The 17,583-nt window shown below is 37.4% G+C and overlaps 2 protein-coding genes across 2 annotated transcripts; both read left to right on the plus strand.

Annotated features, from left to right (window-relative positions):
- eif3ba (eukaryotic translation initiation factor 3, subunit Ba) lies at nucleotides 1-8,849 on the plus strand. Its single transcript, XM_043235238.1, has 19 exons — nucleotides 1-240; nucleotides 627-819; nucleotides 1,481-1,600; nucleotides 1,874-1,931; nucleotides 2,019-2,147; nucleotides 2,235-2,392; nucleotides 3,747-3,878; nucleotides 4,288-4,354; nucleotides 4,446-4,492; nucleotides 5,012-5,222; nucleotides 5,323-5,395; nucleotides 5,491-5,613; nucleotides 5,704-5,782; nucleotides 5,879-6,017; nucleotides 6,767-6,892; nucleotides 6,979-7,056; nucleotides 7,157-7,265; nucleotides 8,180-8,292; nucleotides 8,377-8,849. The coding sequence occupies exons 1-18, from the start codon at nucleotides 138-140 to the stop codon at nucleotides 8,278-8,280; spliced, it is 2,046 nt and encodes a 681-aa protein (XP_043091173.1). The 5' UTR covers nucleotides 1-137; the 3' UTR covers nucleotides 8,281-8,292; nucleotides 8,377-8,849.
- A 984-nt stretch (nucleotides 8,850-9,833) lies between these two features.
- Nucleotides 9,834-16,812, plus strand: chst12a (carbohydrate (chondroitin 4) sulfotransferase 12a). The gene is made up of 2 exons (XM_043235826.1): nucleotides 9,834-10,100; nucleotides 12,395-16,812. Exon 2 carries the CDS (start codon nucleotides 12,448-12,450, stop codon nucleotides 13,756-13,758), a length of 1,311 nt encoding a protein of 436 aa, XP_043091761.1. The 5' UTR covers nucleotides 9,834-10,100; nucleotides 12,395-12,447; the 3' UTR covers nucleotides 13,759-16,812.
- The last annotated feature ends 771 nt before the right edge of the window (nucleotides 16,813-17,583 follow it).

Raw genomic sequence — 17,583 nt, forward strand, 5'->3', positions numbered from 1 at the left:
GTACGGTCCTTCTCTCGCTCGCAGTGGTTGGCGCCGGCTGCTTTGCACATGGCCGAGTGAGTAAAATCTCTGGATTAATGCAGTGAAATTCACCGCCGCCTTTTCACAAGCCCAGGTTGACAGGAATCGATCTCTAAATGCGTGACACGGAGAATATGGAGGCAGAAATGGAGTATGACGACGAAGAAGAGCCTTCGTTCAGTGATCCGGAGGATTTCGTGGATGACATCAGTGATCAGGGTAAGAGAGGCCTGCGCGTTAGCCCGCCTGCTAACGGGGTGCGACTCACACACTTGACCCTAAACCTCAACGTGTCGGCCTGAAGCTAACACTAACTCCTCTCGGATGTATGGTTTAGCAAAATATGCCGCTTTGCTGATTTGTTTTAGATTAAACGCATTTAATCCCAGTCAACGCTTCCGTTTTTCACTTGAGCATGTGCGCTAGCGGGACAAAAGCAGCTTTAGGGAAATAGTCGCGCGTGTCACGGCAGCGCTCTTGCTTTGTGTCAGCAGCTGCTTTGCTCTCGAATTCGAGACGTTAAGTGTAGTGCTGTAAAGTCCGGATAACCTTGGCATGTGCAAGATGCTGATGTGACTTTTATTGGGTGGTCTCTCCTTACGCAGAGCTGCTGGGGGATGTTCTCAGGGAGAAGCCTCAGGAGGCTGACGGCATCGACTCGGTCATTGTGGTGGATAACGTCCCTCAGGTCGGACCAGATCGTCTGGAGAAGCTCAAGAACGTCATCCACAAGATCTTCTCAAAGTTTGGCAAAATCACCAATGAGTTCTATCCAGACGCAGATGGAAAGACCAAGGGGTAAGTTTCTGGTTTGCTTGCTGTGGGAAGTAGGGATGCACTGTGGTTGGTAATTTGCCTATATATTTATAAATGACATGTGTCATGGTCCACAAAACCAGTCATAAGGGTAAATTTGAGTGTATTGAGGTTAGTAAAGCTGAATAAATGGGCTTTCCAACTGTATGTGGTTTGTTAGGATATGACAATATTTGCCTGAGATCCAACTATTTGAAAAATAGGAATCTAAAGATGCAAAAAATATATTGAGAAAATCACCTTTGACGGTTTCCTAATGAAGTTCATAGCGCTGTGTGATACTTATAATTACGTTTTAAAATAATAATTTTGACCCATGCAGTATATTTTTGGCTATTGCTACAAATATACCCATGCTATTTACAATGATGGTTTTGTGCTCCGTACACACACACACACACACACACACACACACACATATATATATATATATATATATATATATATATATATATATATATATATATACACACACACACACTGATTGGCCTGCCATTAAAAAACATACAACTATTAGAAATCAATGCTTGGATAATTAGTGCTTTTGTAACCTGTTATATATCTTAATATATTCACTGAAATGGGATAAACATGAGAACATTGTTATGCTTTTAGTTATAATTAATGTGCTTCATCTTTACAGGTACATTTTCCTGGAGTATTCTGCACCAAGTCATGCTCATGAAGCTGTGAAGAATGCTGATGGCTACAAGCTGGACAAGCAGCACACTTTCCGTGTCAATCTGTTCACAGACTTTGACAAGTATGCTAGCCTTAATTGTGCTGTTATTGTGGCAGTATTTGCAAATGGTTAATTACATGTAAAATATGCATTTTTAGGTTGCTGATGCCAGTATTTTAGAAAGCAATGTTGCTGCTGATACAGATCATACTAATGAACTGCAATTAAATGTATTTAAAAGTTGAAAAGTGCTGTCAAAATAAAAGCTCTTTTTCTTATTGACCAACAGATGAAAAATCTAACCGGTGTGATGTATTATATTTTGGCTCTAATAAAAAATTCTCATCTCTTTAGGTACATGTCAATCTGTGATGAGTGGGAAGCCCCTGAGAAGCAGCCCTTTAAAGATTTTGTAAGTAGTTGTATGTAATCCGACCCTGCCATACAGTAGCATACTTTTCAGTTTTATTCCTTTTAACATTTGGTCTTTTCATTTCAGGGGAATCTGCGTCACTGGCTGGAAGATCCTGACTGTCGTGATCAGTACAGTGTAATCTATGACTCTGGTGAACGAACTGGCATATTTGCGAATGATGTCAAGGAGCCTATTGAAATAGAAGAGAGAGCGGTGAGATCAGCTGTTCATCTTTAGACTATAATAACCATCGGTCCATGTGTACAGTATTGAGTATCTTTTTTGTTACATTTTGCTTAGCGCTGGACCGAAACATACGTGCGCTGGTCTCCAAAAGGCACCTATCTGGCCACATTCCATCAGAGAGGCATCGCTCTCTGGGCCGGCGAGAAGTTCAAGCAGATCCAGAGGTTCAGTCATCAGGGGGTTCAGCTAATTGATTTCTCACCCTGTGAGAGGTATGTCATGGACTGAAGAAATGTGTAGAAATAGCTTCATATATTTATCTGACTGACATCTATTTTTTCCCCAATTTTTTTGTTTCTTTGTACTACACCCACACAAAAAACTAAAAAACTTGTAACATGGAGGGATATTAAAGTAGACCCTTTTTTATGCCCCTTTTTACAAAATGTAATAAGTCTTTGGTGTCCTCAAAATGTGTCTTCTCAAACTACTTTACAGATCATTCATTACATCATTTTGAAAATGCATATTTTGAGTGGAAACGGAGACGCTCTGATTTCCGTGCCTGTTTCTTTAAATGCATATTAAATGCATTAGCTTGTGGTTCCCTCCCTCCTTTCCAGAGTAGAGCTGTGCCACTACAGCTCATACCTGCTCAAACATCTGTTTTGGTACTGATTGTCATGTTTATCGTGTTGAAAGAATGCATTTTAAATCATAAGTTTAAACGTCTGATATACTGTTTTCTGAGTGGATACATCCAAAACACACACACACACACACACAGCACAACAGTAAGTATTGAACTAAGTTCTCATTCACACACAAGTTTACATTTAAAAACACACGATTTATAAAAACTGTGAAGGTAAACAGCTTTTGAAAGAAATCACATGTTTATTTTAGATCTGTGTGGCAGCAGCAGTATACGGTTTCGTTCTCTTGTCTCCTTTAAATAGTGTTCTGTACTCATCTGTGCACCCAAAGACAAAACAGTTAGCATATTTTGCTCAAACTTTCGGCATGGCATTAGAACTGGCAACTGTTGTCCCTTGTGAAATCAAAATGACAGGCCGCAGGTGAAAATTTACAGATTAAGGGACAGTAATATTGTAATGAGATCCCTTTGCAAAGTCACTAGGGGGAGCAAGATCAGACGCACTTGTTAGCTTGCAGAGAAAGGCTTACCAAAACAAAATTACTGGGTTAATTTTTTTCATGTTTTCTTGGTTGGTAGATGTGCTGAGGACTTGATCATAGCACTTAATACCTGCAAAAGTCAGATTTTCATGATTTTGTTTTTATTTAAATATTACAGTTTTAAAAGGTTGTTTTTGTCCATTTTAAATGTATAGTTTTAAAGGTGTATGTTTTGAACTGTATTTTTAGATTTAGTTGTTTAAGTACCTCAGCGTAAATGTAATGTCAGTTTATTGGCTTTTGTTAAAAATCTCTAATGACCCTTGTTGTTAGTCAATGGTGACATAATTAAAATGACAATAGCAGATGAATCAGTCATTCACTTCTTCATATAATTCAAAGAGGTTTTTATACTAGGTCTTTATCTTTACAGTAGTATGTTTTCCTCCCGCTTTCACACATTTTTAATGTATTTGGTTTTTGCAGATATGTGGTCACATTCAGCCCTCTTATGGACACTAAAGATGACCCACAGGCCATCATCATCTGGGATGTTCTCACAGGACAGAAGAAAAGAGGCTTCCACTGTGAAAGCTCTGCCCACTGGCCAATTTTCAAGTGTGTAGCTGATTTTCCCGTTTAGGGCCGTCAAAAAACCCATCTCTTTGGATTAATGCATACATGATGCTGTTTCATTTCTGATTGTTTAAGCAACTTGATTATATAGGTTTTGTAAACATCATGCACTTTTTTTCAAAGTTATTTGTTATTTTATTTCTTTGAAGATGTGCATTTGTAACATTTTGCTCGATGCACAGTCTTGTGACCTTCAACGATTTTATCAGCGGCTTCTTTCCCCTGGAACAATGCCTTTTTTTTAATTCAAATATAATTTGAATATTGATGGTATTTAAGTACAAAATTCGAATTTAGTTTCTCAGCAATTTTGATAGCCCTAGTTCTGTTATAGTCAAACTTTAGTGTATAATATGATATTTATATAACAATGTAAACTTGTTCTGTTCAGGTGGAGTCCGGATGGGAAGTTCTTTGCCCGAATGACACAGGACACGCTGAGCATCTATGAAACACCGGTAAGTGTCCTGTGTCAGAGATAAAAGCTTTGAGAATCTTGAGAAGGTTTGAGTTCAGTTGTCTAACAAATCTAATTTCATTCTTTTCTAGTCAATGGGTCTTTTGGACAAGAAGAGTTTGAAGATTAATGGAATTAAGTGAGTAAAATAAAATGATTGAAAGCATAAATATACTGCTTTTCGAAATCATGGAATGTTTTAAATAAAGGCTCTTATGCTTGCCAAGGCTGCATTAATTTGGTCATAAACTGAAATAATAATTATTGCTGTTTTTTTTTTAATTGTTCTCTATTCTAATGAGTTTTTAAATGTATTGTATTCCTGTGATGCAAAGCAGATTTATCAGCATCATTACTTCAGTCTTCAATGCCTCATGATCCTTCAAAAATCATTCTCATATGCTGATTTGCTACTCGAGAAACCATGTTAATCAATGTAAATATTTCTATGGTAACCATGATACATTTGTCTTGGGATTCTTTGTTCAACAAGTTCGAAAGAACAGCATTTATTTAAAATATATTTTTTGTAACATTGAGTCTTTTCCGTCACTTTTAATTTACTGTTTCCTTGCTAAAGAAATGTATTGACTTGTACTAATTCCAATAATTTTCATTTGAAAGATATGCCTTAATGTTAAACAATTTTGTCTCTCAGGGATTTCTCCTGGTCACCTGGTGATAATATCATTGCGTTCTGGGTTCCTGAGGATAAGGACATCCCAGCAAGAGTAACACTCATGCAGCTTCCATCCAGAAACGAGATCAGAGTCCGCAACCTGTTTAATGTTGTGGACTGCAAACTTCACTGGCAGAAAAACGGAGACTATCTCTGCGTGAAGGTGGACAGGACACCCAAAGGAACACAGGTATAACAGCTGCTTTATAACACAGCTTTGACATTGTGCTTTGACACTAAATGGAAATTTTCCCTTTTCACGGATTTGATCAATTTCTTTTTACCTATAGGGTGTTGTCACCAATTTTGAGATCTTCAGAATGAGAGAGAAGCAGGTACCTGTGGATGTGGTAGAGATGAAAGGTAAATAGAGGTGGATTTTAAGACATTATATTGCTATTTCTCGTTTCTTGCTGTCTTTTAAATGTCTTTTTTTGTTATCTCTGCCTGTTTTACAGAGGGCATCATTGCCTTTGCTTGGGAACCAAATGGCAGCAAATTTGCTGTGCTACACGGTGAAGCTCCCAGAATCAATGCATCATTCTACCATGTGAAAAACAATGGCAAAATTGACTTAATAAGTGAGTGTTCACATTGTGTATTAATCTTGACGGTGTTTTATACATGTACATGATCTGAAAATTAAATGAAACAAATTTGTGTTGTTTCAGAAATGTTTGACAAGCAACAGGCAAACAGCATCTTCTGGAGTCCACAGGGGCTGTTCTTGGTCTTGGCTGGGTTGAGGAGGTCTGTACTCATTAAATGTTTGTTTGTACTTTCTTTTAAAATACTCAAAAGCTTTTCTTGCTCATTTTGTATAATTTTCTCTGCTTCATCCTGTAGCATGAATGGAGCTCTTGCTTTTGTGGACACGTCAGACTGCACCATGATGAACATCGCAGAGCATTACATGGCCTCAGATGTAGAATGGGACCCCACCGGACGATATGTTGTGACATCTGTCTCCTGGTGGAGCCACAAGGTGATTCAGATGATTCAACTGCAAATTTGATATATGTATTATTAAATTAAATCAAGCAAAAGTTTGAGGTCAGTAAAATATCTTTTCTGAAAAAAGAAACCCTTTGATGTTGATTTTAAAAATATGAAACACAATCCAAAAATATTATTTTCAGAAAATGAGAATTAAGATTTTACAGATGGTTTAGTTTTAATGGCAAAAAATAAGTATTCAACGTGTACAAATGAAATGAACTTACAATCTGCAAGGAGTTGAAATGTGCTAAAACACTTAATTTTGTGTGAAAAACATTTACGTGTGCACAAGTTAATAATCTTTTTCCCATCCCAGTTTTCCAATGTGGTAAAAATGTTAAAACACCCACAGATGTAGCAGAAAACATCTGGGTGTTGTTTGCTTTTTCTTCTGTCAAATTCTGTTTAACCTGGATTTTATTAGGCATAATAAAGTAATGTCTTTATGTGAAAAGCAGCTCAGAATTGAACAGATGGTTGTAACCTGACACAGAGGAATTAAGAGATACTACAAGACGACTGCACCTTACAATTTATAATGAAAAGCAAAAATGCTGTGAAACACGTTTCCTGAAAAAGTGTGTACTTTTTTAAATTGATACCCAAAAATGAATACAAGAACAAGAAATTTAGAATTTCAGTCAGAAAATAATACAGTGAGGTGTTAATTATTATCCTTTGTGGATTAAAAATGTATGTCAGATGGCTTTGTAAAAAAATGTTTTTTTAATTTAGGTGGACAACGCCTTTTGGCTGTGGACATTCCAGGGCCGTCTTCTGCAGAAGAACAACAAAGAGCGTTTCTGCCAGCTGCTGTGGAGGCCCCGTCCTCCCTCTCTCCTGACTCAAGAGCAAATAAAGGTGAGAAGGGCTCAGACGCTGGGTCACTCTCTTTTCTCTGCCAAGCAGAGTCAACTCTAATCCCACTTTACGTTTTGAATCCACAGCTCATTAAGAAGGACTTGAAGAAATACTCCAAGATCTTCGAGCAGAAAGATCGTCTCAGTCAGTCCAAGGCATCAAAGGTATGAAATCAATGTTTTGTTTTGTTTTATGGATGCACAGTATTCAATTATGGATCAAAGGTCAGTACTCAAATTCAGATGAGTGCCTTGTGCTTCCCAGGAACTGGTGGACAAGAGGCGTTCCATGATGGAGGAGTACCGCAAGTACCGTGAGACAGCCATGGACATGTACAACGAGCAGAGAACTCTCCGCCTTGACCTCAGAGGAGGTAAGTAATGCGGAGGGGGCGGCTTTATTGACCATCAGTGACATCCCTTAGGCTGCTTTGCAAGCAGAGTTTTAGTGCCTTTCTCTAGAATAGACCTGTTTATTGATCCATTCACTTTTTTTTTTGTTTTTTTTTTTTTTTTTTTGTTTTTTTGAAGCAGCTGCGATGTTTAATCTTTAAGTTATGCAATCACATTGCCAGGCAAATAAAGAACTTTTGGTAACACTTTGGAATAGGGAACACTTATTCACTATTAACAGACTTGTCCCTCAAAAAAATTCTTAAATTAAGGTAGTTGTTAAGTATTGGGTAAAATAAGATCATGTAGAAAAAGACATTTATATGTGCTTAGTTACTAATAACAAATTGCTAATATTCAATTAATATGTTAATTTTGCTAATAAACAAGTGTTTGCCAATAACAAGTGTTACCTAACTTTTATACTCCAAATACTATAAATTTACTTTAAAACTTCTAAACCGGTCTCTAGATGATTTCTATATCTGTACATTTAATAGTCTTATGCCACGCTTTAAAATGTTTAACAATTAAAAAAAACATTTGTCAAATTCAGTTGCAGTAGTTCTGAAATGGACATTTAACACTTTTAAATGTTCCACTTCTGGCAAGATTTAAATTTTAAACAAAAAAAAATAGCAAATAGAACGACCAGATAAAAGTTCAACATGATAAATTTGGGTTTCAAAAAAGGAAAAATTGCAATGAAAGGCACTAATTTAATAAATGTTTGATCATCTATCCCCTCACTGAAAATGTGAAACTAGACAACCACAACTGCAACTTCCCATAAGCAGTGTCTGAATAGATGTCATAATAACAGACATTTTTATTGTTTATAAGCGATATATGACAGTTTTCTATATGTCTGTGACTATTTTCTGATCTTTACTAGGTGTGGACACTGATGAGCTGGACAGCAATGTCGATGACTGGGAGGAAGAGACCATTGAGTTTTTCATCAATGAAGAAATTATTCCCATCGGAGATCTGTAATTCCATCAGCAGGTACTGTGTGTAGCGTTTATGGCTCTGATATGCTATTTAGAATAACATGACACAGTCATAATTATTTCCTTTTGTCGTTTTCAGTATCCGTTTTTAGTGGAGGAGCGTGGACTAGCATTGGAGAAAAATTGAGGGATCCCCTATCAGAGTTTTCCTTGTTATCATCAGTCCAAGTGCCTTTTAATACTGGTCGCTGCAGAAGGAGAATTTTGTGCCACTGTTGACTGCTGCTTTTTAATAAAATCATCCAACTCTGGGAAGAAGCCGCCCTGCCAACGTCATCCCGGCCTGCTCTTGGTGGATCCGATCGTAACGCGTTCTTGTTCTAGCCTTTGGTTGATCTACCTCATCATAAGGGTGTTACCATGGCACGATATGCCAAAAACTGTTTTTACATCATCTCGCAGAAGGAAAACATTTTGTTTCCTAAGATTTTCCAAAAGGCAAAATTGTACTCTAGTGTGCGAAAATGGCACTACAGTGGTCTGTATCCTCCTCCATTCAGATTACCTGATATTAAATGCACAACAAGGGAATAAAGTTTAACTGAAGTTCAAGTGTTTGTTGGTTTTCTTTTTTGGTGAACTTAAAGCAAGACATGATTCATGTGGTTGCAAAATTTTTACATAACTTTACCTGATAAAGGTCAGCGTGTTTTGGACTGGAATAAGTTTTATACAATAAAAATATCAGGGATTTCAGGAAATACTACAGTAAATATCCTTTTGATGCATTTAGTATTGTGAGATATTCAGGTTTTTTTTTTTTTTTTTTTTTTTTTATGGATTCCTTACTTCATGGATGCTAACAAAATATATGTAGCATTTTGTTCTTGGGCAAGTTTATATTATTTTTATTTACATTTAATTGCCAATTAATTTGAATGGCATAATGGAACAATTTTTGAGTGTAGAAATTGCGACCTTATATTGTAAGGATACATTGCCTGACAGCGTGTTTTTGCCTCAGAAATATTTCAGCATAACTATAGAAAATGGTTCATTGTTTAAAAAAAAAAAAAATTTTTTTGAAAATTCTATTATTTCCATGACTTGTCCATATCTGAAAATCTAACTTTTAAAATGCCCTCATATATCCAGGTTTTTTTTTTTTGGTTTTTTTTTTTATTGTTATTGTTGTTTTTTCATTTAAGTATTTCTTTAATGGTTTTTGTACATATCTTAAAATAAGTAACTTTTTAGAAGTAATTTGCCCTCCTTGGAAGCTTTATGAGGCTCCCTTATGGTCCTCCTGGCCCCATATTTAAGAACCACTGCTCTAGATAGGCTAGTAGAGAATTTAATTCCTTGACTTTTGATTTAAGTGGTACTATGAGCTCTATGGTACATGTTATAATTAACGTATTATTACATGTTTATTATAACAACATGTAAATTGAATTTTTAATTTTTTTATATTTCTGCATAAAGCTTTATTACGGTAACGGTTCCAACTGTTGCATTTTGACAAACGTATGGCATTTGTCTAAGTGACTACGGTTACGTCGAGACACTTTTCAGTATGTGGTCGTTTTCCTCTTTAAAATACGCCTTTTAGCAGGCTCATTGGAAGTCCGGTAGAGCATGTGCTCTATAAGTGTTTCTAAAAACAAAGTGCGGGTCTGTGCTGCCTAAAAGTCCTCATCACCGTACGGTTCAGCAGCGGAGCGGAGTCTTGCGCACACTTGGAAATCTCGCGACATCTGCGCGCGCGGAGCACTAAAGCGCTGCTGTGTCAACACCCCGCGCGCACATCCCTCCCCAGCTGACGCCGTCTGCCTGCCGAGAAATTCGCTCTCCTGCGATGAGGTGAGACAGTGATCGTTACAGCCATGTTTAGACACGTTACACAGCCTTTTCGATCGTATCACGCTAAACGTAGCATTGTTTTAATTCCGTGTGCGCGAATCACAGGCGCAATCCCAGGCACGAGTGGCTTCATGACTTCCCATGGAACAAAAAGTGGTTAGGCACGTCTTTGCACTTGCTCTGGGTTTGACTTAGTATCTTCATTTTGTCAGTGGATAAAAAACGATACGCCGTCACCCGATTGAGCCGAAATCCGCTGCATAGTAGAAAGTATGTACAGATGAATGGCTTAGGGGGAGTTTTCGCGGATAAGCTCGAGTGTTTGCAGCTTCCTCCCACAGTCAGAGATGGTGTCAAAGAGCTGCATTGTGTCCAGCTGAATGCGAGAGCTCCCTTTTGACTTTGAAATGAACACGAGAGCAGGGCAAACGCGTGACTGTTCGGTGCGTTCGGAGTTTTCGGGATGCGTTCGGTTTGACCCGAATTTAAACGTATAAAGAATCTTAAACGGAAAAACCCCACACGTGTTGACAGCCCGTAGACGTCCGTGTGGGTTTTTTCAGTCGTTATTACGCTACGCTACGCTACTACGCACGCATATTTTGTTTGTTTGTAGCCAGCATCAGAGGGTTGAGCTGTGACGTTATGATGCTTTAAAGAAACGAGCCAATCGCTGTGCGTTATCAGCTGCTTGATTCGAAACACGCCAAATTTCCCGTGCGATTATAACGTTTCCGTTACAACAATGCACGGGCATACACGGGAACGTACTATGTAGCGCTTTCCACCAGAAGACTGCGATATTAATAACCGTATCAATATTTAATGTCGGTGTATTATTTGGTAAGTAGCCCGTAAACGCCTTTAGGGTAATGTGAGATCCCCCCTGGCAAAATAACCCTTGTCAGGGGATCCATAGCCCGCCTTACTAAATAAATCTGTTTGAACTAAAACACCCTTTGCGTTATGTAAGAGATAATGTACAGTCAGCTGGTTATTATGGTCAAACAAACCCTGAAGGGATTTATTTTGTGATAATAGACAGCTGACGGGATATATTTGCCAAAAAAAAAAAAAAACTAAACAAAAAAACATGAAATAAAGCTTAAAGCTTCCAAGAAAACAAACACTGTGTATTACACTGCAATGCAATGTCAATTAGACCTATATTACTATATATATATTTCTAAATTTTGGCTGATGAAATGTTCCAAATTACACAACAAAATGTAATCATTTGCATTATGCAAGTTTAGTAAAAATGACAACTTTTTGATTAATTTTAGATTACTTTTGACATGGCACATTGAATTAAATATGAGAATCTTGTTCCACTGATGTAAAAATACATAAAAAGAAAGAAAACATTGCATTTGTTGCTATAAACATCAACTGCATTAAACATTACGTAAAGTTTTCCCAAACAGTGGATGAACGATGAAAAAAAAAAAGAATTAGTTATCAATAAATTATTAACCATTTATTGATATTGTGCCAGTAATATGTAATCATGTTATTACTGACAACTAACTGCAGGCTGATTACGAGTAATTTAAAATGCAATAATCTAATTGCAAGTACTTAATTTTCTTAATCAGTTGGTACCCAGCACTAAGTACATATTTTTAAAAATCTGAACAGATTTTAAAACACTTGGCATCATGCATTTACTAAGACTGTAGATGGTTAAAGAGAAAAACCGGGCTTCACTACACAACAACTGAGAATCACGCACTAGCAGACTCCCAAGTTGTTATGAACACAACAAACTCACAGAAACGTGCACTTCATTGCTTCGATGCACAACAAACAAAAATAATACATGTTCAAAAATATCAGACATGTTACACCTCAAGGACTGGGTCGAGTCAAAGCCTGGACCAAACAAATTTGAGTCAGTGCCCATCAAAGACTAAGCAGTTTTCTGTGAAGCCTGTCAACTCTTGCCTGCCCAAAATCTGCTTACTGACTCTGACCCGAAGCTACTTGACTTCTGACTGTAAAGGAGGGCTGTATTGTATTACAGCTGTTAGCTAGTCAACACGTTTCTACAGTGTATCATGACATTTAAAATGGCACCGTTGTCATAGTGAGCCAAGAAATATATAGATTTGCTCACATTATAAATCGTTTGACTACTCAATCACGGTATCACCAGTGATCACCAGTTGGAAAGAAATACAGGTGCTGTGTCATTAAGACGATATGAAATGTTACTTTTCAATTGCATAAAGAAAACCACAATATTACAAAACAATGACGTACTCTTGACTTCCCTTTTCTGATTTTTTCAGACTGTGATGAATGCAGTCTGGGCTGTCGGTTGTGTAATGGAGTTGAGGTGAGAATGGCACTTTCTCAGTCAAAATCAACCAAAATGGGAAAGTCGAGACTGTTCCGCATTTTTATGATTGTGGGCGCCGTCTTCATGATACTTCTTATAATCATATACTGGGATGATGTGGGGGCCTCAAATTTTTACCTGCACACAACCATCTCCGGGCCCCATCCGTCGCACCTCTCTCCGCAGAGCCGTCGTGACCCAGAAAAGAAAATAGAGGAAGACAAAGAGGGCTCGTTTTTGACGGACATTGATGCTTTTGTCAACCAGTTTTTAGAAGGAACGGCAGACCCCACGGAACAGGTGAGAGGAGAACCGCCGCCTGGAGACCCTCACAATCAGTCCTCGGAGAAATCGGAGGAGAAATTCGTCCCGAGACGAGAGTGGAAGATCCATCTGACGTCAATAGACCCCGAGAAAAAACAAAGGCAGGAGAGTAGAAAGCAGCTGATCCAAGATGTGTGCAGTAACAAAAGTTACTTCGACTTCCCCGGAAAGAACAGGACTTTTGACGACATACCCAATAAAGAGTTGGATCACCTCATTGTGGACGACAGGCATGGGATTATTTACTGCTACGTTCCCAAAGTGGCCTGCACAAACTGGAAGCGCATCATGATCGTGCTGAGCGAGAGCCTGTTGTTGGACGGTGTGCCCTACCAAGACCCTCTAGATGTTCCTCAGGAGCTCATCCATAACAGTAGCCTGCACTTCACCTTCAACAAGTTCTGGAAGCGCTATGGAAAGTTCTCTCGGCACCTCATGAAAATCAAGCTTAAGAAATACACCAAGTTTTTATTCGTCAGGGATCCTTTCGTGCGACTGATCTCTGCCTATCGCAACAAATTCGAGCAAGAGAATGAGGACTTCTACAAAAGATTCGCGGTCATCATGTTGAGAAAATACGGCAATTACACGGATCCACCGGCATCGGTCGTGGACGCTTTCGCTGCTGGGATTCGACCGTCTTTCTCGAATTTCGTTCAGTATTTATTGGATCCTAGCACTGAGAAAGAGATGCCTTTCAACGAGCACTGGAGACAGATGTACCGTCTGTGCCATCCCTGCCAGATAAATTATGATTTCGTGGGCAAGCTGGAGACCTTGGATGAGGACGCTGAGCAGTTGTTGCGGATTCTCCGCGTAGACAATGTCGTCGAGTTCCCGCAAAGTCATCGCAACCGAACAGTCAGCAGTTGGGAGCAGGACTGGTTCTCCAACATACCGCTGGAGTCCAGAAAAGAGCTGTACAGGCTGTATGAAGCCGACTTTAAACTGTTCGGGTATTCCAAACCAGAGAAGCTGTTACACGAGTGATATGCTGATCGCCAACTTTACTGAGGTGCTGACGAGATTCTGACAGCACAAAAAACAGGGCAATAGCAGTTCCTGCTGCTTGGTTCTTAATGTGCGGCTCTTTCACATGATGCTGTTTATGAAGGCCCTTTCACATGACCAGTGTCCAGAGGATCACCGTTTGGCTAATTGGTCCAGTAGGTAGATATCTTAATTGAATCAGGTGCTTCTGAAAAGCATCTTTCTCCGATGACAGATAAAAAAATATGGCGCCCCCCACACATCAATTGAAAAAAAAAAATAGCATTTGTCTCCAAAACTTGATGTCTCCAGAACTGATTTTTGTGATGTTGTGCTAAATTGTTCTCTTGTTCGTTTGTGGCCATGATTGAACTAAATTAGAAAGAGGGAATAAAATGATAAGCCACGACTGAACTAAAACAAGTGAACGAATTAATACATGGCCATGATTTAGTGAATAATTTAATGCAAAGTGGCCAAAAATAAAATAAGTGAGTGAATTAGTACACCATGGTTGTAATTTAAATAAAATTAGTGGACAAATTAGTACAAAATGGCCACAAATCTTTACTTTGTGGTCATGATATCTATTTTTTCTTTCACATCGCATACATACAAAAGTATTTGTGATTTACAAATATTATAATGGATGTGTTGGCAGTGCCTGTTTTTTTTCTATCTTCTGAATTAAAAGTTTGAGGGCTCTTAAAACATAATATGGACAGGTTATTTAAATTTTTTTTCCTGGGCTGCTAACTTATATAAGGAGATCATGATAGTCTCTAGAGAAGGGTTTGATGCACTTAGCCAATCAGGAAAGAGCATGAAATGCATTGCTGACTGTGTCACTTTGAATAGATCAGTGATAATTGGTGCAGCAAACTCAATTATGGTGTGATGTTAACATTAACTCTAAAGGTAAAGGTAACGTTGAGTCATCTGAGTCATGTGAAAGAGCCTTAAGGCCTTTTTGGAGCTTGTGGGCATTGAAAGTAATACTGTAGTGAATATACATTCCTTGCACACAGGTTACATTTCCTCAGTCCATTTCCCAGTGTCCCATTAAATGTGTTACTGTTATTTGTATGGACCTCATGGACAATTTCAGAGACATTTTGATGTTTAACTACTCAAAGAAGCCTGCACAATTTTCTTTTTTTGATATCCTCAACAGTGTTTTAAGAACAAACTCATCACCTCATTAGTATTATTCTTATAAGGTGGATGGATGTGATAATCCCAGTAATTTTAAGTTGTATAGTTGTATGTTTTACCTAAAGAACCACCAAACTAAAATATCACAAGACATTTAAAAAAAAAAGTATTGTACATTTAGCAAGTGCACATATTAGAGTATTTTAGAATATTTTTGTAAACTTTTACAGTTAAATGTGAAAAGTGAAGGCACTTTTGTCCTTGGAAAAAAGCGACATAATATTTTGAAATGCAAGCAAACGTTTTACAGTTTTGTTTTGTTTTTATCACAAAGGGATCACTGCTCTTACAGCAGTTTCATTTCTTTTCTTGAAAATGGCGCATTTTTTAAACACAGAAACCTCAATTTTTATGTTTCCATGGTTTTTTTTTTTTTCAGTCTTTTAAAGTAGTTCATGGTCCTTTATTGCACAAAATTGCCAGTGTTCTGCAGTGAAGCAAGCAAATGGAGTAAATGACATCAAAAAGATATTTCTTTCTTTGTAATAGAGGCTGAAGTATTCCTATTATGGCCTGTTCTTGTCAAGCAAATCTTGCCTTTCATCATTTTGGTCCTTTTATTCTTTTAGTGTGTAGCAGGGACTGGATGAGCCCTCTGATCTGCAGCATGCTATAGATGTTAGCATGTGTGCCTTGCAGTCCTTCATAAATATGCATCACTCATGAATATTGTAGCAAACTTAGCGTTTTTTTTTGCTCTGTTAGGTGTAGAGGGTAAAACAATGGCCTTGTTTGGATATTGTTAGGAATATAATCGCAGGCACAGGGTATTTATTTCTTACTTAGCGAGTTATTTAGCAAGAGTTATTTGGTGTAATTGCTTTAGACCGTTGAAGCACAAATGTCAGTATTGTTTATAGTTCCTCATCTAGTCAAGAGTCAAACGTGGGCATGTGCAAAAGAAATATATAAGGGTTTATTAGGGTTATTTTTAAAAAAAAGTATTTTCTTTACCAAGAAAGTGTTTCCTTTTTTAATTTCCATCGTGTTTTTGTGCCGCATTTTGCACATTTGATCACATGTATAAAATCGATCTCTAAGGCAGTGAGAGGTAAAAGGATGGAAGAAAGCGTGTTTGGTCGTATATTGTAGTAGGGAATGATACTGTGGAGCACAAGTGTAGCATGATCGTTGTGGAAGTGACGGGCCAGAAGGAACAGGACGTCCCGGTTCAGGGGAAGCCACAATTCTGAAATACCGCACTGTTGGGCTCATTAGGTAGCTGTGCCTTTGGAGAAAAGTTTACATTTAAAAAAAAAAAGTATTTTTGTAAGCGAGTCTCTGACTTGCAGTTAAAACAATCAAAGCTCCTACTTTCAAAAAAAGTGTTAAAGTGTAGTTGCGCTTATATATATTGCATCAGATTTGTAGCCACGATTTTTGGCTGTGCTGTTGAGGCTTGTTAGATCAGTTTCAACTTTTCCTATTTCATAAACCATAAGTTCTGTTATGTGTGCAGTTGCCTATGCTGTTGATGAGGACCCGTTTTGTATACATTTGGTGCCACGCTGTACAAAGAAAGGTTTGTTTAGTGATTGTTTTGATGCCAATATGAGGAAAATTTGTATTTTTTTTTTTTTTACCTGGCATACTTTTCAGTCATAGGAATTTCTTAGTTGCATGAAATATGTTCAAGAGATTATGCTGAGAACAAAAGGGAAACATATGTTACATTAAATCAGGTCTTAGCAAGTGTGTTCTTCATATTTGGTTTGCTTTGCTTTTTTCCCTTTGGGCAATGTACATAGCTCTTCTTTTATTTATTATGGTATTATTTAATGCTTCAATTTCAAAAGAAAAAAGTTCAATAAAGTTCAATGCATGGTGCAAACACTGTAACATTGGTTTATGCTCTTGCTTTGCTTTATGGAAAATGCTGTTCGTTTCTATAAGAACATGTTTTTTATGTTTCCTCAGTAAAAGAGCTCTGCTCAGGTTCACACATATTTATATAAGTGTATATATATGTCATTGTAAATGAAAAAGTAGGGATGCATGTTAAAATTCAATTCAGATCAGGACAATATTTCTTTTTAGGTTAGCAATTCTGTCAGTTTTTGAGTGAAATTATTTTTACTCAATTTTTTAGTGAAAAAGTGATTTTTTTTTTTCTTATTTTTACATTTGCTAAAGATCACTGAAAAAAAATATTCAGTGACATTACTAAAAATAATAATATATTTTTATACTACTAATAATAAAAATATTATTTTGCCCTTCAATTTATTTCAGCTACATTTAAATAAATTTAGTTGACTGACTTTCTTAACAAAATTTCAACATTACATTTTTTTAGCTACATGTAATAATTTAATTAACTAACAACATATATTTTTTCAGTGATTTTTTTAATTATATATATTAACTTTAGTTCAATCTAGTATAAGGAAATACAGGAAATGGGAACAATTAAATATCCAGTCTTCCCAATAAAGATACAGACAAACAAACAACCGTCAGTAATATCGAATGGGGACGTTTCTTGGACAGAATATTGTCTGTGTTGTCTTGTCCTAACCACTAGATGGCACAGAAATACACAAGTCCACTTCATGTTGAGAATTTACATAGGCATGAAAAGTGGTCATGTGATCATGCGGTGTCCAGGCG

Source organism: Puntigrus tetrazona, chromosome 3 (genome assembly GCF_018831695.1).
Source record: "Puntigrus tetrazona isolate hp1 chromosome 3, ASM1883169v1, whole genome shotgun sequence".
In the NCBI taxonomy this organism is placed as follows: Eukaryota; Metazoa; Chordata; class Actinopteri; order Cypriniformes; family Cyprinidae; genus Puntigrus; species Puntigrus tetrazona.

Excerpts from the sequence above, each read along its gene's own strand:
- eif3ba (XM_043235238.1), top strand. The coding sequence starts at position 138 with ATGCGTGACACGGAGAATATGGAGGCAGAAATGGAGTATGACGACGAA. Across the intron at positions 5,396-5,490 it reads GGATGTGGTAGAGATGAAAG|AGGGCATCATTGCCTTTGCT; the intron begins GTAAATAGAGGT and ends CCTGTTTTACAG. Across the intron at positions 6,893-6,978 it reads TGACTCAAGAGCAAATAAAG|CTCATTAAGAAGGACTTGAA; the intron begins GTGAGAAGGGCT and ends TTGAATCCACAG.
- chst12a (XM_043235826.1), top strand. The coding sequence starts at position 12,448 with ATGGCACTTTCTCAGTCAAAATCAACCAAAATGGGAAAGTCGAGACTG.